This window comes from Cephus cinctus, unplaced genomic scaffold (assembly GCF_000341935.2).
Source record: "Cephus cinctus unplaced genomic scaffold, Ccin1 Ccin1_scaffold1847, whole genome shotgun sequence".
In the NCBI taxonomy this organism is placed as follows: Eukaryota; Metazoa; Arthropoda; class Insecta; order Hymenoptera; family Cephidae; genus Cephus; species Cephus cinctus.
In genome coordinates this window covers 188601-213821 of record NW_014334027.1, presented here as the reverse complement: position 1 = coordinate 213821, position 25221 = coordinate 188601, and the positions used below count along the sequence as shown (strand labels likewise).

General features: G+C 39.7%; 2 protein-coding genes and 2 long non-coding RNA genes across 5 annotated transcripts; 1 reads left to right on the top strand and 3 right to left on the bottom strand.

The window, feature by feature from the left end:
• Window positions 1–363: 363 nt before the first annotated feature.
• On the bottom strand, window positions 364–3051 carry LOC112495264. Of its 2 annotated transcripts, XR_003061643.1 has the most exons (4): window positions 2417–3051; window positions 2106–2231; window positions 739–1909; window positions 364–666 (listed from the first exon to the last, which is right to left on the bottom strand). It is a non-coding gene; the product is annotated as an uncharacterized LOC112495264 (long non-coding RNA). The 2 variants fall into 2 exon arrangements; XR_003061642.1 differs by having other exon boundaries at window positions 2106–3051.
• Window positions 3052–10295: 7244 nt separating this feature from the next.
• Window positions 10296–14923, bottom strand: LOC107273848 (DNA fragmentation factor subunit beta). The gene is made up of 6 exons (XM_015752422.2): window positions 14374–14923; window positions 14081–14182; window positions 13422–13551; window positions 12987–13198; window positions 12326–12909; window positions 10296–12259 (listed from the first exon to the last, which is right to left on the bottom strand). Exons 1-6 carry the CDS (start codon window positions 14428–14430, stop codon window positions 12100–12102), a joined length of 1245 nt encoding a protein of 414 aa, XP_015607908.1. The 5' UTR covers window positions 14431–14923; the 3' UTR covers window positions 10296–12099.
• Window positions 14924–18826: 3903 nt separating this feature from the next.
• LOC107273863 (elongation of very long chain fatty acids protein AAEL008004) lies at window positions 18827–24356 on the top strand. The gene is made up of 4 exons (XM_015752456.2): window positions 18827–19091; window positions 22089–22163; window positions 22245–22516; window positions 22603–24356. The coding sequence occupies exons 2-4, from the start codon at window positions 22115–22117 to the stop codon at window positions 23149–23151; spliced, it is 870 nt and encodes a 289-aa protein (XP_015607942.1). The 5' UTR covers window positions 18827–19091; window positions 22089–22114; the 3' UTR covers window positions 23152–24356.
• LOC107273864 lies at window positions 21048–22552 on the bottom strand. Its single transcript, XR_003061637.1, has 3 exons — window positions 22424–22552; window positions 21674–21883; window positions 21048–21535 (listed from the first exon to the last, which is right to left on the bottom strand). It is a non-coding gene; the product is annotated as an uncharacterized LOC107273864 (long non-coding RNA).
• Window positions 24357–25221: the final 865 nt, after the last annotated feature.

Sequence of the window (25221 nt, the reverse complement as noted above, 5' to 3'; positions counted from 1 at the left end):
CCCCTCTCCCCCTCCCCCCCCCCCCCTCCTTCCCCGCTACCATTCTCGCACACTCCTCATCTACGCCAGAAATAAAACTCACGCTGCCATACCAAACACCCCCACCCCCTGACACCAGCATCCAACCTCTGTTCCAGCCATTTCTGATCCATTGTAATTTTCGCGGATTTTCCCCAGAAAATCCAAGATTGGAATTTGTTTTTATATCGCCCCACTCTTTCTCACCCTCCGTTCTCTACCCCGTAGCCCCCCTTCCTCCTCCACCGAACAGTACACCCTTGCACGTCTCGCACACCTATGTGTTTCACCAACCCACCTCAACCCATGACCCCCCCCCGACCCTCTCTCGAGAATACATTCCCTATCACGTATCTACCATCTTCTTCCCACTTTCCGCCATTCTGCCTCTGGGCCAACGACGTTTCAGTCTCAGCACCATTTCACCGTTGCCATTTCGCGGCCTTTGCCTTATGTATCTTCTTGCCTGTGAATTACAGCTCGCGCGAATGTAATACTTTGTATTTATAGGTGAAATAAATTTGTCCACTTTCATTCGGGCTTTTTCGGCTTTCCTCGGCTTTTCGTGATACGATCGAAGCTAGATCTTCGAGAAATCCACACCCGATCTTCCTATCATTTATGATCCCTCGTAAGAGGATAGTGACACTGAAAAAAAAAATGGTTTTATTTTTATGTAACGGAATAAAATAGCTGCTTACGTGGAAAAGGGTTGCTTACGTAATACCTGAGGGATGATTGAACTTAGAAAACTATTAGTAGGACGTCAAACGGAGACTGGTATATCTCGAAAAATATCTGCACTTTCGTCTTGTATGTCATAAAAATTCTATGTATTTGAGCGCATGCCTGCATTAATCATCAACTGGGATAGTTCGTTGGCAACAGACAGAGTTGAGGTCCATAATTTTTGTTATGCTGTCCGAAGATACGGTAAATTAGACTAAGAGCCAATTGGGAATTAGTCACTCGTTAATGGAGTTTACGGCTGTTTACAGAGACTTTTATATCGCTGCTAAGACTATGCGTGTAAATACAGACGATAGAGAGAGGCATCAGGCTGCACGTTAATGCTCATCTTTCAACCCTAAAATAGGCCCGTGTAGATGTAGTCGGTATTGGAGGGTTTGAAGTTTTTTTGGGGTTGGGCTTCTACCGTAGGGTTGGTTTCTACGACGAGATACAGGAGGGTGAAGACGATGTCAAGGGGTACCATCCTCGAGAGCGACTAAAAATATCCAAGCGGCCGATGTCCTTGTCGAGTTAAAACGACGCCCTTACGTCACCCTTCCGCCAAGCGAAGTCTCTGTCTTAACACCTGGTGCGTTCCGTCTAGGGACGCCGGGCGTCGTCTCTCTCTCTCTCTCTCTTAGATCCCTGTTTCGGCATTGCCGGGAGCCTCGTCCTCGGGTCTCCACCCTCGGGCAGAGACGACGATCGACCTCCGCATAATTATATCGGCGTCGCGACGCCTTCGAGGTCGGTAGCATTTCTGGCCGAATATTTTTTAAGTCATTTGCTCGTAGAATGCGATTGGAATTCCACCTCGTTCCAGTTCCACTCACTGACTTCCTTCCTGTTACCACGAGCGATACCAGCTACCCCATCCAGGACTCCTAAGACCCCCCTAGGACTCCTCTCGAGCCACGTTCCTCGAGGAAGGCTTTGGGAGGCTTTTGCTTTGACCTTTATCGCAGATCTATACGATCTACGATCTTTCCATCGAATATTTATTTATTCATGAGCGAGGACAGGGTCGGTGCTGCTTCGATCGGGGGTAGTTTTGTGCTGAGGTGAGGCGGAGCCAGGGGATGACGAGCCTTGGCTTTTTATTGTTTCTTATCCAATATCTTCTTACTCTCCATTAAAATGATTTGTCCCTCTCTGGTTTCTATCGACGTAGCAAAACAAATTCTCACAATAGTTATTTAGTATTAACATAGAAATAGTATCGTTACTAAATATACAGTCATACCCGAAAAAAGATCTATAAATAGAAAAAGCAGAGAAACCATATACTACGTATAGTAAGAAAAATAATTGTCGAAAAGATATAGTGTAAGAATATATACAAATTATATCAATACCTTCTCAATGAGTATCTATCGTACTCTCTAATGATTTCCACAAGTAACGTAATCCTGTGAAATTAAATCATAGATGCGTCGTGATCCAGTCAACAGTGCACTTAACCCTCCAACACTCGTGTGAAGCTTAAAAGACAGTAGAGATCTTAAATTATTTGCTCCAGCGGAAATATATATTTTTTTTCAATTATTTATTTATAATTTAAGCGTAATTGTAATAAATTATTTATAACAACAGTAATTACTAGTGTGGAATAATATTTTTGATTTGGTTATCGATATATTGCATTAACAAAATAGTCTTTACGAACCCCACGCCAGTACCAGTGTTACGAAATGCGACGCGACTGCTGAAGGGTTAACGATAGACATTTCGCTTCGTGCAAAGCGTTCAGCCCTTCCATCACTCAATGTATTTTCGTTCAGTTGCCCATCCTCTAACCAGGCCACGTAACGCATTCCATACTTCTGAATTCAGCTTCCTCCTGTTTTCAGCATCAACAGGGTAACATTCGATGTTTCGAAATGAATCCCCAGGAAGCAAGGACGTCGACATTGTCATCGGCAGACAGAAGCGACAGAAGTAAAAGTGCTTTTTGAGTGCAGTCCCAGCTGGGTTCATTAGTAGACTGAAGTAGCGCATGCCGTAAGGGCCTTTTGTACTTGGATGCTGTATTCGTGATAACTCTTCTTCGTTCTTAGTGTACGACAGAACCGCGACCCTCTTCTCCTTCCACGACTGCCGCCGCTACATAGTCCTGCATTTCATCCTCTGGCACATCCTCACTCACACAACCACCACCGCCATCGCTATCATCCAACTTTTCCGCTGCTTCACTCTTTCCTCCGAGACCCTTGAGCACGCGCCGAAAAAGTTCTGTCGCCCAATCGCCATGGCGTCGCCCGAGGAAATCACTGGACGAAACTTTCGAGCTTAGTCGAACGGTATACTTCGCGTGACTCGAGAGGGCGCCAGTCTCGCTCGCTCAGACTAGTTCTCGCGCATGCGCATTGGACACAGGACAGACATAACTTCGCGAAGGAGACGAAGTGAGATACAACGACACACAAACTTATAAAGGTTGTGTAGATCCAGTGCAGAGGAAAGAGAGTCCTGGCCCGGTGCCGGAGACCGATGGAAGTGAAAGTCTTTTGCGGAATAATGACAGATAATCACTGGGGATCTTCATCGTCAGCTTTCTGGATACTACTTCGTTCAAGCTTCGATTACGGTGCGCCTGGTGAATTTCGATGAACTTTTAGAAATCTTGCTCAAGTACATAAGAATCCTGGTCGAGGAACAAAGCAGGCTATATATATATATTGGGATGACCTGGAGGTGATCCATGGGTTTGGATCAGGTCGGAAGGTGGTGCGTGTTCTCGTGGAAGGTTTCGTGCGATTCCTCGAAGGGAGATCGAAGGGGTCGGGCTTGGAGCCGCGTGTCTTTAATCGCTCTGAAATTTCAGGCCAATAAAACTTCGGTAACAACGCTATCCCATTACCATGATAAAACTGAACAATTAATATTGTATTAGCTGGTAGCATTGTATATTCGGCGGGCTAAGGTTGCTACTCCTGGCCCGAAAAAGGAGCTGAGTGATAGACGTGGGAATTTCACATGAACGAAATCGTGTACTATATATGTATGTACATATATACCTATACTGTTTGAAGTCTATATACCGGGTGGCTCATTTATCTACATTAGCCGTTCCATATTCGCCGGGCCTGATTGGACTTTTTAGACGTCTGCGGCGACCGTGAATATTAAATTTAAATTAATATTTTGGTTCGGCCTTAATGGCGGTTCATTTATCAAAAGCTTGCCGACAGATACATTGCTTTTTGCTGTGAGTCTCTGCGATTCTGTAATTCATGGTCGAACGGGAGTTACGAGAATCGAACACGGCGATTGGATACACTGCAAGCTAGTAACGCGTGGAAATAAAAAGTACATAACGAAACGGTACTAGAACTGTTAGTGCAAACGAGATATATATATGATCGTTTATGGGAATCGGCACTGTATTAATTTTTTCTTTTTTTTTTCAATCGCACATTTCTACTCGCGTATACGCTTTATTATTCCAAAAATTTCGTACATTTCCGCAAAATTTAATTTCAACAACGAATTTTCTACATGAGTGTTACACTACGGTCTACGAGTGGCACAATAATTATAGGAAAATCGGTTTAACCGTCCTTCTGCCGATGTAGCCTGAAAATGAAAAATGCGCAATATGAAACAATTGTTATCCGAGTTCGTCAGAAAATTCGATAATTGGAGCGTCCAGCGTATGCAAAGCAAATCGTACAGTCGCTCTCGAATAAACGGATATCGAGTCCAACAATAATAATTATACCCCTCCATTATATCATGAAAATAGTAGAATGCCAAGCATTTTCAAATGTCACGCGTTGTATAACGACGGGATATAAATGCCGATTTCAGTTGCAAGTGATGTTATTGCAAGTTCGCCGACTAAACGGTATCCCTGGGTCCCAAAGGTCATTCGACGTGTCACGAGTGCGTTAGCAGCGCCAGGGAACTCGTAGTGGCAGTTTCACCAAACTGGAGAAACTTGACTATATCACCGCTTCGAAAACTCCGGCGCAAGACGACCGAATGCGATTACGTAAATTTCCACGCAAGTAATGTCAGACTGGAATCGAGTGGACATGCCGTTGTCGCACCTACGAATCCGCCTTCGTGTCACTTCGTGTCTTTCCGCCGTTTCGACAAAGTGTATATTTACACGGTGAAAAAGCTACCGTGGACCGTTCGACAAAATGGCAGTGGGCCAACCCGGTGAATACGCGGCTGGAGCCGTATATGACATACCCAGTGTACGCGAGATTTCGAGATCGTGAAAGGGGGCAGCAGGGGGGACCGAGAAACAGATTATTCAAGGGTGAGACTTGAAAATTCAGGAGGACTGAGAGCCCAGGGGGTGCGGATAGTATGAAAATGTAAAATCCTTAGGAAAATATTCACCGCCCATAATCGCTACGAGGTAACGTCGTCAGCTTGAATCAACATTCGTGTCTCCTCTCATCCCTTTGGTCGCCTCATCCCTTCGACGACACAATCCCCCCGAGAACCCTACGCTCCTTCTCCGTCATCAAGATTTCTTTCTCTTTTGCACCCTCTCCTCTCGCCGCGTGCGAGTGCGACGAAAGGGAAAAAGGACGAAATTTCATTTTTGATATTTTGCATAAATCTAAAAGGTGTCGCAGACCGTTTGACTCGTTCGTATTCTGCGCTTCACGCATACCTTTTTACGGCTTCGTGTCGCTGTAACCAAGAGAAATGCCGGTAAATTATATGAGAATTTAAAAACATTACTACGGACCATTCGAATTGCTCATTTTATATCTTTATTTTACTAATTATTATTATTAGCTGGTATCCAGGCCAAACGTTCTCTCTCTCCCTCCTTCGTACAGTCTTTTTATTCAGTCTGCCGCGTCTACAGGACTGATCGCCCAGAGATGCCATCGCCTTAATCTTCTGTCGCACGTCGATGAGCTGCCAGCGTTGAACAACAGCCTGGAACATTCGGCAAACCCGAAGCTCCCGTTACGTGACTCGCGCCAGGATTTAAGGATAATTCGTGGTTGCCAAGGTGTCCTGCGGGATCGATGCAATAAGTACAGGGTATTTTTTGCGAAGATATAATTTTACAGGAAAGCATAAAAAAAGCGTAAGATATTATACGAAGGTACTTTTGGATAGATTCGCTTTAGTGCCAGACCCCTCCCTCTCTTCCTTCCCCACCCTCTCTCCGCGGACATGCTGATAAGACGCGTCCGCCATTTTACCTGTCTGCCTATCGGGGCTTGAAAAGCTTCAGCTAAAAGCTTAATTTTTTATTCTCTCCGCTCTCTCTCGAGAGAGCTGATGAAAATAATATCGCCTATGGTCTCTCTGGTCTGATAATAATTCATGGCAGCGTCGGTATACGAGGTAAAGTTCGTCGGATCGCTTTCTTTTTTCTTTTTTGATGGATCGCCCTTTGTAGAATTAGTTAATAGGTAGATATACATATATTCTATGAAGTGTACACCCGACAATGGCTTTTTAAATCGCTGATGGGAGATCAAATAAAATGCCGTACCTGAGAGCGCGCCAAGTGAAGAGAAACGAAGTGGGATGGAATTCCTTTTAAATTATTCCCCCACGTTAATGCTAACGAATGGCCATGATAATGTATGCGCGTTTCCTCAATTCAGTCTTTAGCATTTCTGATCTATTCAGGATTGGCATTGGATTATATATATATATTTCATAATTCGGTTCTCGCTCAGGATGCACCTTATTCTCCTGCTGCAATGCATTTCGAGTCCAAGACGTCGATGGGAAATTCTGCATTATTACGATGAACGTCATACACGTCATACCGCCCACATACTGAATCCGCCGTAGCGCGATACCTCCTTCCGGCCATTTAAACCTTGAGGAATTCAACGCAAACCCTCTTCAGTCCTTCCGAGTTCGCGAAATATAAATTTTTATCAACTACGTCCAATTCGAACGTTTCTACTTGATAACGCGATATACGTTCCACTATATCGATTGGCTCTCAGTCCGCGAAAGGCTACTTGGCTCTGGCGGAAAGGCACAATGTGTCTTGTACTAGGTTTTTATTTTTTTTTCCTATCTTCCTATACCTATAATGTAGATATACATATGTATATATAGGCTTATCAATGGAACCTTTTTCACAGGAACTCCTACCTAAGTCGATACACGTGGCTGTTGGATACTTTGGTTGAAGGATGCTTACTAAGGGACATTTTGAAGTATGCAAAAGATTCTTAACTTAAATTCTTTCCCGGACGGCTTGAACGGCCGAATTTTTGGAGAGAGGAGAGAATACGGCGTGTGTCGAGACGATAAAGGAAAGAGACGGGGCGACCTGGAGCAGCGTCGGAAAGAGAGAGAGAGAGGGGGGGGGCACTATATGATATAAAGATAGAGACAGATCGGTGAGTTTTTCAAAAATTTATGGTCTGCAATCCATTGGTCTTATGAGCACGCTAAGTCCTGAAACGCGTGGTCTGGGTACCCACACCGGAGGCGTCGGAGTCCCAGATAGCAAACTGTCCGCGAAATCCAGATGGGCGACGGCCAATAAAGGCTCTTCTATATATTATTTAAGTGGCAGTTTTTACAGGTGCTGTACGTGGCTCCGCCGGATCACCATAAAATTCGCACTTTGAAAATTTTGATCCTTCCCTGGATCTATGGCTACCGTTGGGCACCTCTTGGACTAGGTGGACCAACCTGAATAGCCGTTCTGATACCTGGTGCAAATCATCCCCCCTCCTCGTATTTTTTATCTATAGCTACCTAGTTCATGGGACATGGATTCCTGTACAGCTGACAATGGTGGCATTGTTGAAAATAGGAAGAAATTTCGATGAGGCCCAAAAGGGGCTCGGATCTCTTCCACTCTTATGGCTATCCTTCTTTTAGCCCTCTCTCTATTTCACCTTTTCGTACTATCTCTCTCTTACGATTTTTCCTTATTTTTCCTTAGGATCACCACGAGGAGGTCGGCTATTAACAAGGAACGACGTGGGCCAGGTAAAGGGGCGCCTTGAAAAATGGTCCTAATAGAAAGGATGCCCCATATATTAGTGTCCATTGTGCCTATACCTACGTATGTCCGTATATATGGCATATACCAATAGCCATCACGTGCTATGTATGTGTATATATACTTATATACTAAGGGATATAGATTACCATGTGGTATATAATATACACGAACACGCAGTCAGATATAATCCTGTTTGAGTCTCATGGAAAATATATTTCGGTTATTTTACGAAAGGGCGCATTATGTTCAGTGGGCGCACAAAGCTCGCTGCGTGCCAATAATTTTTTCATTCAGCATGGTTATACGACATAGCGCAGCGAGAGTATCGATAATTCTTTCTGGAAAAATTTGAAAATTTTTTATAATTCTTGAATTTTACCAAAAGAGAGACTGTAAAGAGATTTCGTAAAGACAAGAATTCAAGATAAAACTAGAGAAACTTTTTATTTACATTTATTTTGCAACTCACTGATAAATGCGAATTAGATGTTTGATACTCGACGTTATCAGATCTTGATATCGATTTCAAATTTTACTTATGCAACTGGTAACATATTGTCGGGCAATTTGCACCCCTGATTTACCCATACAGGATCACTCGTCTGCAAAAATGCAGTCGAACGTGAAATGAAAATTTATTTAGGTAGTTTTGAGCTCGGTTGCTCGTATTTTTACCTACGTCTAAACTGGCGATTGGATCGTTGTAAATTAACTCGACAGCTGCTGCTCTTTTTCAAAATCTTCAGGACAACGAGCACCGATCGGGTGGTTGTATTTCCATTGGGTTTTGTTATATGTTGTCGCAGAGGATTTTTGTATTCAATACACATATATATACATATAGTGACGTATCTTTTCGATTCACGGTCACAACGCGAGTTCAGCTACCGATCGAAGATAACGTCCCCGTTTTTCGGTTTCCTACCAGTCGCCACCCGGAACAGAAGCTACGCTCTCCGATTGATTCTAGCAGTTACGCCAATGCTCTCGAAAGACTTGTTGTTGCTTGGTTCAGGTCGAGGTGCTCAACTCTGCCGTGAGGAGATAGTCTGGACGTATCGAGTTGCCCGGCAGAGTATGGTACTTGACGGAGACGTCTCCGCGGACCGGCCCGGGTGAGACGCTGGCGCCCCGTTAGAAAGAGCCAAGGGGCTGCGGAGCTTTGATACGGTTAAGGGCAGAGGAGGACCCCCCTGATCCAAGTTATGGTTGTAGGGCCCAGCTGCCGCCCGATGCCCTGAGGAATCGACCGTGAAGAATCTCCAAGAGTCACGTACCGATTCGTTAAGAAACGCTCTCGATTCGGTTTAAAGGGACTCGAGGATAAGAGTTATCGACTGCAAGGATCTCGACCAATCGGAATTATTAGTTCCCGAATTTGACTACTGTCAAAGCAGTCTGTCTTGGGACATCGATCTAGGTGCCTGGAACTGGCTCGCGCTCCCGTGCTATCTGTTGATAGTTTCTCTATCTGTGTTTCCTGTACGGCATAGAAAGTTTTCGCTTGTGTAGTTCTCGCGTGGCGCTCGCGATATCCAGAAAATACTACAGACTTTCTGCGGGTGCTTCGGAGGTGCAGTGCTGTCCTATAGTGCTGTGCCCACCTGGGTGTCTACTGGATGCAGTTCTCGGCCTTCACGGATTAGCTGAACCAGCTCCGGTGAGTACTCTCAATTTATTAATTGGCGGAGGGATTTCGAGCTTATAGCTTCCGACACACTCGGTTACGTTCTCGATCAATTATTCTCTGTTTCCGGCACTATTTACATGATGCTTACTCCGACCTTCTCTACCTCAACCTAGCAGCCTGAGCGGCCGTGCATTTTCGTAATTCTTCGCCTCCGTTCGTGCATCCAGTTGCGTTTGCTGATTTTACGCGACCCCAAAGATCAGCATGTATGGTTGATTTTTTCGATTTTACGCGTTTTCAAAAATTCGGCAGCATCCGTTAAGCTACCGTCTTTTCTGATAGGTTCCATCAGAGTTCTCGTTTTGGGGTATTGACTAATTCGACCTTGTGCCAGAGGACCGCTGACTCAGGGGGCGATCCTGAAAATTCCTAGAATCAGCCTTCGATTCAAACCTCGATTTAGCATGGACACGAACCTTCGAAGGCTCTCGAAGTGTCGGTAAATGTCAGTGCAGGAATCTTTGTCTAGAACCCCCCTTGTTATACTGTTACGAATGAATATACTATACATATATATATCCTTTCCACTTCTACTGCATGTTTGTCATTCTGTCAAGAAGAATAATCTTTTTTTTTTCTTGATTCTTGTATCGACACTCGACTGGATAAGCTTCTGGAATTGTCGTTTATATCGCATCGCATTTATCGTTTCGTCATTTGATACGATGCTCAGTATATTCGGGATTCAGAGTGACATCAAATTCAAGCGAGACATTTTTTTTCTTGTTGAAAATACACTGTATTATAGTCAATGTTACGGCATGCTTGATAAATTCTCTATGATAACAGTTATACCGTGTGTCTGTTTATACTCGCATTATTACATCCCACTCGCACACGTCAGAGCAGACAGTCACGCATAGTAGGACAATAAAATTGATAGGGAGCGCGTGCAGACCAAAATAAACAGGAATTTTTATTTATTTTATTTTTCTTTTTTTTTTTCCTCCAAGTACCTAAAATATATTTTTCTAAAGTGATTACACGTTTTTTTTTTGTACATTGAAAAAATACAATATCGTCTACGGAAAAGCACTGCATTTTTTTCATCAAACCGTTAGCCTCATGGAGCGAATTCGAACTTCCATTTTTTTGGGGGAAATTATAGTTTTACTACTGGATCCGGCGGTGAGAATATTTATAATAATTTTAGGCCTTGTTTTGGGAAAAAATTTTAAAACTTTGTAGAAAGGACATTTTAATAACGCGAATTAAATTCCGTGATTAAGTATCTGTAATCTCTCTATGGCTAATTGGGTGTATTGTATATTGAGCGACAGTGAATACTAGTCGTTGTGATGAAATGTCGCTGATTAGTAATTGGCTCAGACTGTTAACGTTAACTGGTACCATTAAGCTGCCCCACGCACGTAGCGTATTCACGAAGGAGCATTAAGTGTCCCCCACAAAGCGACCGCTCTCTTATATTCAACATTGAGCCAATTAACATTCAGTCGGTCGCGATATGCGTTCGCGCCTTAAGAAATACGTACTCAAAGGACGTACAAGGGATAAATATAAAGATCATCCTATATGTTCTATTAATAACTGTTCTAATAAACATTGTTGCATTCATGGAAACTGCCGGGACGTTCATTGGTCGAGGCTAACGATTTTAAGCAATGATGCACCCTGTACGACATTTATATTTTGGCTGACGCACGCTGTCACACGTGGTCGTCCTGCCGTTAGGAAGAAAATAGCAAAGAGAATTCTCGTCCACGAATTTCTCATTTGACTTCTTATTCGATAATGCTAAACTATTTCCAGTGCTATGGTCGTCCGTATTTTCATATAAGACTTTTAAGACCAGGAGTAAACAAGACTTTTCTCCTTTTTAGTAACAGATTTTTAAATTTTAATCCCTTAGACTTTACAAATTTCCTGTTATCCATGCACTAAGAGATGTTTATTTGTGCACACTGTATTTCATTTATATATATAAATCGGGCGCCATGTTTTTATTTGTATCACCCATTAGAAGCACCATTTTCTTTTTTGATTCTATTGTCGAAATTCTACTAGACGTCTTTGAATTATTTATAAGTACGTATCAGAACTTTGTTTCTTCAGCAGTCAGATTAAATTTTATATGTAAGTATATATTATATGTATGTCATGTATATAATTACAAGAGTCTGATAAGCTTATTAAATTTGAAATGATAATATAGACTCTTCTAGAAAGACTCTTGAGAACTTTCAAATCCTAGAATGCATTTTAGAATGGACGTACTTCACTACACTCTGCATACGGGTTCCCCTTTTTTTTCTTTTTAAGAAATTTATAGCCCATACGTAGAACAGCTGTCCACCTAACGTGATATTTTTCACAGGTTATCACGACGTGTTTTTGTAGCTAAATCTAGTTTCTAGTTCTAAATCGTTTTGGTTGAATGGGACGAGACAATTGAATAATATTTTTTCTAATAGATTTTTAGGTTCACTCGGCACCGTAGTTAGAGGCAAATCTCACCCAGTGATTTTTAACGAATTAACGTTATAACAATTTCTAATGATATATATTACCAACAACGTCCTCTCTATGTATCTATGTATAGTCCCCTGTAACATTATACTAATGCTTACTAATTATTTTTACGTATCTGTGGCGAGTCAATACGACCTGTTGATCCTGGAGATAAATTTAAAAATTCTTAATTTCATTTTAGTCATCAATAATTGAGATATTCAATTCACTTGTGCGTTGTTTTATCATGGCATACGATATGGACCAGTCTGAGATTCTTCACGGTGAAAAGATTTTCATAAAACTCCATAACCTCGTTCTTGTTGAGGGTATCCTTTTCGGAGATTTTCAATAAACTCGGTATGATCGTTCTTGATCTTTCGATTCTGTAAAAATATTAAAAACTGTTGTTACCTTCAGTCCGGACACGAACCACTTTCAGGATAACTTACTTGTGATCCAAATTCCACGTGGAGAATAAAATTAACTCTTCGCGTGAATTATAAGGATTTATTTTGTGCTTATTTTCATAAGAACAGCTTTCCAGATTCCAACGTCCATCGCATTTAAACTCTCCTCTGGAATCACATAGAGCTACCTGCTCACGGCCACCAGATGGTGACACCTCGTAAGGACAACGGTCATCAAAATTTTCAAGAGGAGTGACGTCACGCGACCGTTTTGCATCAATCTCATCTTCACTAATTTCATCTGTTTTATCTATACGAAAACGATCCTCTTCAGCTTCCTTGTCTAAGCGTGCAATTTTTTCTCGTCGATTGCAAATATCGAATTGGCTCCTCAATAGAGCTGCTTCCTCAGATGGCAACGTAAATGGCCGCGCATATCTTCTGTCAAAGTAAAATCCAAAATAATTGTCCTCCTTCAGTTGCATCTTAAAGAAGGTTATCATATGATGAAGATTTTGTTTGGCTATACTGTCATTAATGTACGGTTCTGATGATTTAATCTGATCAATTGTTTTGTAAAGGTAACCACGTATGCGGTCCTGACATCTTCGGTACAGATAGGCTTCCTGTTAAGTAGAAACGTAAAATAGTAACTGCCGATAAAGAATTCTTGTAAAATATTATAATTTCTTATTTTACTAACCTTAGTGGCGGCATTTGTCTCAAGCTCCCGAAACCAGTCAGGGTCCTCATCCTTGGTACTAAGGGTGCTCCTTGAGTCAGCCTTCTTGAGGATGCTATTAAGAAGCGCTACTTTGTCCCTGAGATTTTCCTTAAGAAATTTGGAAACCTCGTCACCGACCTTCAGAAAGTCTACGTTGACGCGTCTCAGTGCCTCATACAGGATGTCCGCATCTGTCAAAGGGGAACCCAATGTCATTATAAAGTAGAACGTCGTAAAATCGATTCTACTTTGTCAACTCTAATCAAGAACCAGAAGCGCGAGCGCCGTTTGAATGAAAAGGCTCGATATAAGCGTCACATAGAAAATTTTAATATCAATTTTTAATAACAGTATATAAAAGTTATTCTATAGGAATATATGAATGAAATATGAAAAAAAGAAGAAATTTAATACCGGAAAGCAATGGTTCTCCAGGTTTCCTTAATATCAAGGTTGTTTGGGATTGAAGGGTGCTGAAATATTCTTCATCAAGCTCAGATCCATCCAGTAGGTAAACCCTTATATCCGCCAGATTATTAGTTATCTGAAATAAATCCAGACAAAAAAATGTAAGAACAATATTATTTTCAAAATTTAATAAATAATTGTTTAATCATTAATTCAGGTTTGAAATTCCAAAATAAACTATTTGAGTGATATACGACCTTGACCTAGGAGAATTCAACGGCCATGACACTGACTACTATTGGTTGCCAGGATGTCTATGTGGTAGTGGCCCGGGACGTTCGATAAAGCTATGCAGCGCAAGGTAGCAGACTAGGACACATGGATGCAGTTCCGCGGTCGAAGATCATATATTTTGTAAGACTTATTAAGAAACGTCCATACGTAAAAATGTTACGCGTGACCTAATCTCGTGTAAAACTATTAACGTGACCTGACCTAATTTTTTTTTTTATTATAACTGAACTAATGCACGCGGCAGCATATACGCGAAGAATATATGCGCGTGGACACACCTTTTTTGTTTCCTCTACTGTTCCAGTTAAATTACGTTAGCACGACCTGTGAATTAATTAAAATATATATTAAAAATTGTAATATGTACTTACATTGAGCTTTGCGCAGGCTTTCCGTTTGAGTTCCTCAAGTGTGCGACAGGCCACTCCGAACTTTCTTCTTCGATTCACATCCGTCACCTTATAACCTTTTAACTGTAAATATTTCAAAAAAAATATATCTATAAATACCTGTAACAATCACTAATCAATTACACTTTATCGAAACGCAAAACAGTTCGTATCGATAGAGTCGGAACGAGCACTTCCGCTTTTCAAAAGATTCCACGCGACTTCCGTTCAATAATTTAAAAGCAGAGTAAAGAATCGTAAAAAGAACGCCTCACCTCACACTCCTTATTTCCTCGTACGATTTTCCGAAAGCACTCAGAGAACAGGGACATATCGAAGAAAGAATGAAAAAGGAATAAAAAAAATGGTCAAGTACAAAAAAGAAAAAGATCGAGAAACAAAGGATAGGCAGAGAGCGAAAGGCCTGGCAGCTGCGTTAAAAAGCAGCTGTTATCTTCCGTCAAACAACAGTGTCACTCGACGATAACGAGAGCCAGTAATTTTCACCGAGAACAAAGAAAAATAAAAGAGGATAGACGTCTTTCCTATTCACACATGCGTCTCGAGGTTCAATCAACGAGTGACAATGTACAGTGTTTCAAAATCTATCTCGATGAAGGTACAACAGAAGATGCACCGGGAGTTAAAACAAAAATGCACTACTAAAGGCGGACAGTGCTAAAGGAATGTTGTGATCGGATGGAGTCAAGTCAGCTGGGAATTCACGGCATGCGCCTGTCTATGGCTGCTAAGCTAGATGGCTGGCTGGACGGCTGAATGTCTAACTCGCACGCTGCCCTCGATTCCTGGCACTAGTTCAGCTACACAGTACGCCACTGTCAACTACAGATGACAGCACCTACCTACGGTTGTGCATCTGCGTCATCCTCACCGCTATGCTAATCATAATAGTTCGCCAGTGCGCCTGCACCGACTGCAACTAGATTTGCTATAGGTACAGCCCGGTGCACATTAACGTAGGTGCATACTAATGATTATTGTATCGGGAAGGCTATTATTATATCATACGATAATATCATATATGCAGGTAAACTTATGCAACTTCTTTCTAACGTGAAAGTGCCCTAATCTATATTAATGGCTGATATGTCTTTTTAGAAAGCTCCAATTAAAGTTTAAGGATATCAACCAGTTCACGTTCACTAGAGTACGTTGGGTGGACTCCCTAAAGTCTCTTTGACTTTTATCTTACCATTTATGATCTTTCTCTCTCTCTCTCTCTCTCTCTCTCTGTCTCCTTCTCCCTCCCGTTTGTGTGCTCTCTCTTTCTTTCTTTGCCGGTGTCAGTCTCTTGCTTGACTTTTAGAAGTTAATGAGAGTCGATCCAGGAAACTTTTTAAGCTTAAGATTATCTTTGCTGATGGAGATGAGATTGTTGGATAAATCTCTATGTTTGAGATAGAAAATTCAAGCTTTATCAAGTTAATGATAGTGAAGTCTTCACTGATAAAAATCAAAACACGTGAACTCCCTTATGAGTAATCATTCTATAGGGGTCATTTGAATTCTTTTTTTTTTTAATTATACATCACTTGTATAAAACCCACCGACGAGTCTTACCTGAATGTCCTAACGTCCTGACCTCCTGAGCCCCGACTTCGTGACCAAGGTCTAGTGTAAGTGCCATAACGCTAAAGTGTTAGACTCTTAACAGAACTTATTAACGGGTCAGGATAAGCGATTGAAGGTCCACTATCTTTCGAATTGGTAATAAAAACCTAATTAACCAACAGTAAGTAGGTTTCGTCAGTTGACTTTTACCTAGGGTCTGTTCACTGGTCTGCGCTAGTTATCTGGACATTAATTATGTAGCACTAATTAGCAAAATTAATTAGCCTAAAATGTTAAATTGTATAACTGCATAAATCAGTAAATATCGCAGACAGATACAGAGAGAAAAAGAGAAAAGACAATAATATTAAGATAACACGAATCTTCGGTTCCTTCGTTAAACCTAATGATTCGGCATAACTACGTCATTCGACCTACGCAAACGCATTACCTTGAAGCTGATGAAATTATTTGATTCGTATGATAAAACCATGTTCAGGTAGCTCGTTTTTCGTGAGCAACCCTGTATACGTAGGAAGACGACTATTCAAGAGTATTTCACCAGCTGAAGATGTTTCAAATGGATCAATTAACTTTCAATTAGTAAAATATTCCTGAATTTTACTGAATATAGATAGCAGACGATAACGTCATACAGCTGACAGATCGTGCCTCCAGATTCGTTAGTCAGACTTTGAATGAGATCGGTCGCGTGACTGCTTAAAGCAAGATTATCTTTCTTTCTCTTTCTTTTTCCCTCATTTACATGTACCAAAGTAGAAGCGCTGTCCTGCTTCAGGGAAACTTCTTGTTATTCCAAGAATCGTACTTGAAATAGCAACCGAGTGTATAGCTTAACGGTGAATCATGACGGTTTGTATTCGTAAAAAAAAAGGAATGATCTTGAGGTAAATCCCTGATCATGAGAATTATTCTTGAGATTAAAAGTGAAACAAAGCCAACGCTTTAAATTCATCATTTTAATTGGCGTAATCAAAGGTTATGGATTATTGTCAAACGATTTTACTACTTAACGTATATATCATCGAGTCAACTTCGTCACACGTTTTCGTGATATTTTCGAAAAATTTATGAATATTCGTCATCAGTACAGTAGCCCCAAATTTATAAGATACAGAATTCCGCAGGATACCCTACGAGCAGACTTGAAATTTTTTTATCGACATTTGTATCTCGTTCTTTGATCACCGCGCGTCCCGACGTCTTTCGTCGTCAATCTCTTACAAGATTTCCTTCCATCTTGGTCCAGATCATTGTACCGGAAACTAATTTGTGTCTTTGACGATAACACGGATTATAAGTTTGGTAATTTTTTTCGTGAAATCATTTCAGATCGTCAGGTAAAATTAAGAGCTAAGATTATAATGAGAAACAATGACGATTAATCATGGGAAAAATAAAGGTAAGAGTCGGCAGTGAAAACGCTCAATGAGGAAAAATATAAAACGAAGTACGAGTGTTTGCTGCGTCAATGTGAAAAACAAACAAAGTCTACAGTGTTTAGTACCTGTCTTTATGTTCACATGACTGAGACATTTGGATGACTGAATGATGACTATCTCGATCACTTATACCAAACGTGAGTAAAATGCAGAGTCAGGTTAGAATAAGTGTTTCAGGTCAATTTTCATAAAATGCTTACTGATTTTTTTGTCAGATGGGGGAAGGAGCGACCTTTTATTTTGTCTGAGCGACGTGGTAATATTTCCAACAGATGTCGCGCGCGTCTCTGCCTGTTCCGACGCCTTAGGATTCGGAACGTCGGATGATACGAGACTCGTTAGACGCCTCAGAAGTCTCGCTCGATTTCTCGCGCAGACAAATTATTCCGCGCGATTATTTCGTGCGGCATTTACGATGATTTCCCCAGTGACATGAAACGTGAAGAGCGAGAAAGAGAGAGTGAGTGTTTTTATCTCGAGTCGGTTCAAGGCCTTCAATTTCACTTTTTTACAATCCGCAAATCAGCTTTAACAATTCTCGAGCTTCATCATCTCCCAGTCCATGCACCTCTTCCTATTATTTTCAATGATCTCTATTCTGAACATATCCTTGATTCCGGATGATTGATCAATCCGGAAATTTTCGAATTTTCAACAATATTTCTGCTATCCACAAATTTGTTAGAAGTATTAACTTGAAATGATATATCATTTTTATTTTTAATTACAATTTTTTTATATACTCCTTGATTATCGTAATCTATTCTAACTTCAATTCTGGCATTGAAAACTCTTTCGAACAATGCTTCACTTTATAAACATTGTGATGGTAATAAGAGTACAAAACAGATGCGTTTTACAATGACGTGGGAAAACTGTCTAGAAATTTCTCGCTGGTTACGCAACTTTTAAAATTACAAAGCGAACATTATGCACGGGAACTCGATGCAATATGAAAACTATAATTTCGGTCGCATGTTTATTTAACTGTTTAACCAGGAATCGCACTTCCCAGACGTTCAGCTATCTGCGAAGGACAATCGTTTTCAACGTTTGGAATACGTACAGGACCCGCTAAATGTTGTTACAAAAATTGTTTGACACGAGACCGTTTGGACCTGCCAACAAATACGTATGATCAATGTTACAATTTCCTACTCGGGGATATGACAATTATGTACATGAGGTATTTTCTGACATAAATATATCATTGAATAAGAAATTTTAACATTGTCAATAATAATCTCAGAAGTACTGATTGTAGTCTGTTTTTCTTTTTCTTTTTTCATAGACATCAAATGGCCAGGCTGACTTCAGTTGGTAAAATTTCTTTTGATCAGCTCCAATATTATGAATAATATATGGATTAATATTTATGGAAAAAGAAGCATGATTGTCATTAAAATATCGATGACCTCGATCAACATATCTATATATGTAATAACGACAATGAGAATGAATGAAAATGATAATTATTTATTAACAAGTACGAAAATTACATTTGATTCGTTACAAAGAAAGGCTGAACCACTTGGTGTGAACAAAATTGACCTAACCTCACCTGCATCCTTCACAGTGAATCCCATCGAAGCAAAAGGCAATTCGTAATGGATGTCTGGGTTCATTTTACTTGCTATCGACAGAAATTGTGTGGTAGGGATGCACAAAGCAGCAATAAGGATGGCGGCGTTTCGCCTCGTAGAAACAGTAGTTCTTTGTGTGGAGCACCAGGAGGTACCTGGTGGCGGTGAGACGGAATTTCATCGAGTCAGCAGGAGTCTCGCTATCGGTATTGTGCTACAGGGGTCGTCAAGTAGAACTTCCGTCCCACGGATAAATCCAGGACCGATACAAATTTCGGAACTTTCGACTTGGTCCACTCGAAGACCTTACGAATTAATTCTCAGTCACTCAAGTTAGTTCAGGGTGCAGAGTTCAGGGAAGAATCTATCGCCAAGGTCAGTTATTACTACGATACGATACCCCTTGAAAAAGTCCTACCAAAAATCCTTCACATCTCCTGGTCTCTTTATTCATAAAATCGTCTGAAGATCAAACCAGCTTGCTTTTCTTGAAAAAGTGGGATCAGTACAAAAAATGTCTTTGTAGGTTGGTTTGTGTAAGAAAAATAATTTTTTTTTTTTTTCAACAAACGTTTTAGGGGTTCAGAATTTCACTTTTGTGTGGTTGTCTTTTTGGTCGTGTTTTACAAAAGTTTACTAACGCGATAATAGTAAGCAATGATAGTGCGGCGATGTATAGATTAGTTATCGATAGTTTACAACGCGATCGGAAACAAAGCGCGGGAGTGCTGTCTTATTTGCATCGCATCATGCGCATTCCTTGAAAACACCTTATGCGCAATAGTGCCTTGATAAATACTATGAAATCACGATCATTCTCTTCCTCATTAACCCATAGGAGTTAAATTATGGGAAGGCATCGAATGTCATTTGCATTATGATGGACCCAGCTTCCAGTAAATGAATTTGCACTCGGTATACGCGTATATATAGTATAATGGTCTAGGCTCTTTATTGACACAGGCTGTGACAGAGTGATTCAAGTTTATGTTTCTTTGTATACAACGAATTCAGTCGTAAACCACAGTCAGTGATGTATAATAATAACAATAACAAAAAATAGATGTACATTGGTCTGATAAATAGTCTAACTGCAATCGTTGAATTTAACGATTTGACATGACGGGTCGCGTATAATAAGATTGACGTCACGCGAAAGCGCATAAACGTTATCGCGACGTTCGAGAAAATCGCTGATGCATCAACATCCGGAATACTATATTATTATCCATATTGTTGCAACAATCGAGGATTACCATACTTCAAATCGAAAGCCTTGACTAATTGAAAATTAGCGTGCAAATGTTATGGCTGAGCGGGAAACGTTAGGCGGATCATTGAACGTAATTCTTGATAATATATGAAAATATATATACATATAATATAAATTGAAAAATAATGTAATTCCGATACCTTGTGAAGAATTGATATTAATGTTAAAAACTTGATTAGCAAACATGATTTAATTATTTGTTAACAATTATTATGTTCAAAACTGTTATTCATTATGTAAGAAGCATCGTTGAGCCGTATGGAAAAAGTGTCTGAGACGCCATAAGAAATAACACGAAAAATTGTTAATTATCCAGAAACCTTTGTCTTACATTTTTCTTGATATTGTCAAAAATTGATGCAATTTTTTTGTCGACTCTCGACCTAAATCCTGTAAAAGGTAATGGAGAAAAAACGAAAGTGAGAAAATCAATGGTTACAGATTAAAATTGTCAATACCAGTGGAACATCGAAGGACTTTGGGATTTAAAAAAGTAAAAGTGCGCCTGTGCATCGGCACCGTCTATACGTATGCGTATCACTGACGTTCCTTAAGATGGTCGTCCTCTATAAAGTACGAGGGCAACCAGAATTTCAAGGAGGGGCACTCGCTATCTTTTTTAACCATCAGACAGATCCGTAATTGATCTTGAACAACTTTAGATAATTATATTCCTACGGAGTGATAGATACAAGTTTCCGATCAATAGGCTTATATATTGAAGTTGGGTAACGTCATAGAGATATTTCGTTCATTTTTTTTTTGGTAGTTATTTGAAACTTTTTACTTTTCATAATCAGTCTTAGATTGAAAGATTATTGGTCTAGACGTAACCTTTTCGACGGAGTCTGCGACAATTACAGGCTTCAGCTTCTATCGATGTCGTCATACTATTGTCAGGTTCCCGTTGACTCTAATCCTATGAATGCCAACCTTTATTTCCCCTTCACCTTCTCAATGATTTCGTAACTACCATCTTTTTTACTAATGATAATTCTAAGAATGGTTATTCTTCGGAATGACGATGCCTCTCACGACGCACAAATTATTCGCGTCTATTCATATTTAAAATTAACCTTTACTTATAGTAAAGCAGGTTTCATAGTGTCAGGGAATTATTTATACTGTGCTCGTTATTCACGTACATTTATTACAATCTTATTTCAAACAGGCAGATGCCCTTTCTGAGTTAAAAAATGTGTTTGCTTCATAGAGCGCGGCTTGGATGGCGTATATCGACTTAGAGATAATATGAATCCTTTATCACATTAGAAAGTAATCGTTTGTTGAAAATTGTGATTGAGATACAGATTTGTAATGATACTGAATGCACCATATTTATACTCGATAAAATCGTCATCAACGTCGCTACTGACTAACAGCTTGAAAGTTTGCACAATTTTTTCATCTCCAATTAAGAACAATTTTCAATGAGACAATTGGATTGGCTTTTTAATTTTTTCCTTATCTTTATCAGTCGTAGTAATATGTATCCGCCTGAATTCCATCGTGCGGGGATTCCCCGGAAAGAAGAATTTTTTCAGAACTGTTAAAAAAGGAGATAAGGTCGATATAGTCAGATAATCATGTGAGAAAGACAAAAATTTAAACTGAAAGGCGAAGTCATATTGGGTATCTAAATACAAATTTTTAGTTTACATCTCGGTTCGAGAATCTCGTTCACCTTCAATTAGTGGTCAGACTTGTTGCATTGTCAAGGCCGTTTTACGTTGCGTGTTTTTGGTACGTTGCACTTTTAAACAGTGAAGGGCCTCGGCGTAATAAGCCGAACGATCAAAATGTCAGCATGAAGTTGTTTTCCATGAAGAATAACAACTGTTGCCATTAAAATTCCCACTAACGGACATCCAGATATCTGATTGGACGATTCGCACTATAGCCATCATTCATATTGTATATTAATGGCGAGCCTTAGGGTAGAATTTAGGGCATATAGGATATATGGCTTCTTTATTCGTAGTTTATTTGTCGTGGACGGTAAATCCACAATTTTGTATTTTCAGCTGTTATTATCTATAACAAATTTTGTGAAAAACACTGTCTACTGACGAGTCAACTTTCCTTTTTAACATTTGCAGTACTCTTGAAGAACCTCTCCGACAAGATGTCTGGGGTTGTCGAATGGTACCGAGACCTTTTGTACAATAGAAATGGTAAGGAGATCATAAAATACAAGTAAATTATATCAATAGTATAAATATATAACAAATAAAAAAACTTTTCTTGTATTGTAGATCCTAGAACCAATGACTGGTTCCTGATATCTGGACCTGCACCAATAATAACCATTGTCGTGACTTACATATACTTCAGTGTGTCTGCTGGACCTAGGTACATGAGAGACAAGAAGCCATATTCCTTAAAGAACACCCTGATAATCTATAACTTCATCCAAGTATTGCTGAGCATCTACCTGGTGTACGAGGGCCTTATAGCTGGATGGCTTTTCGATTACAACTACAAGTGTCAGCCAGTCGATTATTCCGATAACCCCAAAGCCATGAGGGTAATTATATTATATAAACCCCTGATCAGTAAAGATAATTATTTATGTAACCTCTCCATTACTCTGGAATTATATATTATTTTCAGATGGCCAGGGCTGTATACATTTACTTTCTCTGTAAGCTCATTGAACTTCTGGACACAGTTTTCTTTGTTTTGCGCAAGAAACACAGGCAGATTTCGTTCCTTCACGTATATCATCATGCAATGATGCCAATCTGTGCTTGGATAGGTGTCAGATTCGTGGCAGGGGGTCATCCAACATTGTTGGGCGTTATCAATTCCTTCGTTCACATAATTATGTACACATATTACATGCTTGCGGCGATTGGACCACAAGTACAAAAGTATCTTTGGTGGAAGAAATACTTGACGTCTCTTCAGCTTATACAGTTCCTTATTATTTTCATACACAACGGACAGTTGCTCTTCAGCGATTGCAAATTTCCAAAACCTTTAACCACTTTATTGACTTTGAATGCCGCACTCTTTATATACCTCTTTGGTTCTTTCTACGTGAAGAACTATCTAACCGGTAGGAAAGAGCCGAAGACGCGGCAAGAAAACGGTGCGCAGTGCCGCCTGGCGTCAAACACGGAAAATCGAATTAATTATCCTGGGCAAAAACTCGATTGAGTTGCGTGATTCTTCGTTTTAGAGGTGCACAGGTATGCCTATTGCAAAGTCAGTTCACTTATTGATAAGATTGATTATTGGCTCAAAGGGATGCTCGGTAAGGAGGTCAAAAAGAAAATGTATTCCATCTTATTTTTCTTAGCTGATCTACCAATTTAGTTATCGTTCAGATATCTGAAGTGAAGAGACTCGATCGTGTCTCAAGTATTATTTATATCTACTGAGGTGTAATCCAATCGAAAGTATCCAAAGTAATAGACGTTCTTTTTTTACTTTGAACACTTTTAATCGATCCACCCGGTATATACGATAATAATTATCGACAAATTGATCGACTGATAAATATACGAGGGAGCGAGAGAGAGAATTGAGTTTATTCGATACTACAAAGAAATCCCTGTAAATCGATCAAGTAAAAGCAAAGTGCGAATACTATTTGAGAAGGCATAAATAATTAAATCGAGAAGAGTAAACGCGAGGAAGGAATTTTAAACGTAGGAAAGAAATACAAGACATCAAATATAGTATGAAGCTTTAATTTTTGCCAGTGACAAAATTTTAAATGTTAATAAGTCAACGCTTGCATAATGGGGACAAAATTAATAGTAATAACGATGACTATAACGATGGCGAGCATGACGAAAGACCCAATGGCGCAACCTTACTCTGATTATTTGATAAAAGTGTCGCGAGTTCATAAGAAAAATTTCAATTTGCCCAATTCAATTCAGCGAAAGGACTTCGATATCAGCTCCTGAGTAGATCGGCTTGAAGAATAGTTCATAAAAGACTGTCCTTAGATAGTAAATTACCTTGTTCGCGTATAACCGATTGTTAGCGAGGTTATCGAGAAGAGCGATAGCCTAGAAAAAAAAAAAGAATTAACAAACGCGTTTACGTAACTTGAGGCACTTAACTAAATCGTATAGTATACAGAACCGTTAAAAAGAATGGAATAATAAAAAAAATGCCACGAATCCATCAAATGCAAAAAAAAAAGACTTTTTTTATAACGATAATTAGTGTCTTCAAACGACGAAAGTAAAATCGTTGTACACAATAACATTTCTGATTCACGGATTTTTATAAAATTAAAATAGTTTTTGGAATTTACTCATAATGCATTTTCTATATGTATATTTTTCTCTTGTACTTATTACAGTATGTGACGTTTTTTTTATAATAAAATATCTTGCCGTCGGTTATTTATGGATTATTGATTATTACTCCTACCATTTACATATAGCGACTTTACGTAGCGACTCCTTATGTCACAATATATAAAGAATGTAGGAATTCCATATAAGATCGATACATTCGTTAATACTTATGGTAATGAATTTAATAAAATTATCAAATCATGATGCATCGCATATTCACTATCATGAGGGATCGCTGTAAGGTCAGGATCGTGAGACCCGTGGGACCTCAGTTTCCGGTTAATGCTAAATAGCCACGAGGATCCCTTTTTATTCTTTAATGAAGAATAGTTATCTCGATTCTTCGACGAGGCCTGTTACTATGGGCATTAATATTATTAGCATCGATTCAAATTTTTGTAGTTCTAATTTCGGCCGATACGTTTTTTTTCGATATCTCCATCTCATTTTCATAAGAATGCGAAAAACGTAAGGATTACGTGCAAGTGATTACGTACATACAAGGTCAGACGCATTTCCGGCGAACTCGACGCTTGTAAAACTGTATAGTAAAACCGACGATGACTGATGTCATAATAATGAGGCACAATGGCCCATGAAAGTGCATAAGATTATACCGAAGGAAGCAGCAAGATACGGAATGTTTAAAGTTTAAAGACCGTCGATTGGTCGTAAGTTTTGTTAATTTCAGATTCGTAGGATCGATTGTCTTGATATTTCAGAAATCGTGGAACGATAATAATTATTTTTTAATCATGTTCAAACTTCCATTAATATATGATCCTCTCGTTGTCATTCGTTGTTGTATAAGACTTCCAACGCGTTCGGGCAATGTTGCTATAAAATGGATCAATACAAAAAGAAAAGGACGTCACTATGTTAAAATATATAGTACGGATTGAAAAACAAG

Bases quoted from the DNA above. Each gene is read 5' to 3' on its own strand.
- LOC107273863 (XM_015752456.2), top strand. From the start codon at position 22,115: ATGTCTGGGGTTGTCGAATGGTACCGAGACCTTTTGTACAATAGAAAT. The intron at 22,164-22,244 runs GTAAGGAGATCA...CTTGTATTGTAG, and splicing joins CCTTTTGTACAATAGAAATG to ATCCTAGAACCAATGACTGG. The intron at 22,517-22,602 runs GTAATTATATTA...TATTATTTTCAG, and splicing joins ATAACCCCAAAGCCATGAGG to ATGGCCAGGGCTGTATACAT.
- LOC107273848 (XM_015752422.2), bottom strand. From the start codon at position 14,430: ATGTCCCTGTTCTCTGAGTGCTTTCGGAAAATCGTACGAGGAAATAAG. The intron at 13,552-14,080 runs GTAAGTACATAT...GATTTATTTCAG, and splicing joins AAGCCTGCGCAAAGCTCAAT to ATAACTAATAATCTGGCGGA. The intron at 12,260-12,325 runs GTAAGTTATCCT...ATATTTTTACAG, and splicing joins ACGTGGAATTTGGATCACAA to AATCGAAAGATCAAGAACGA.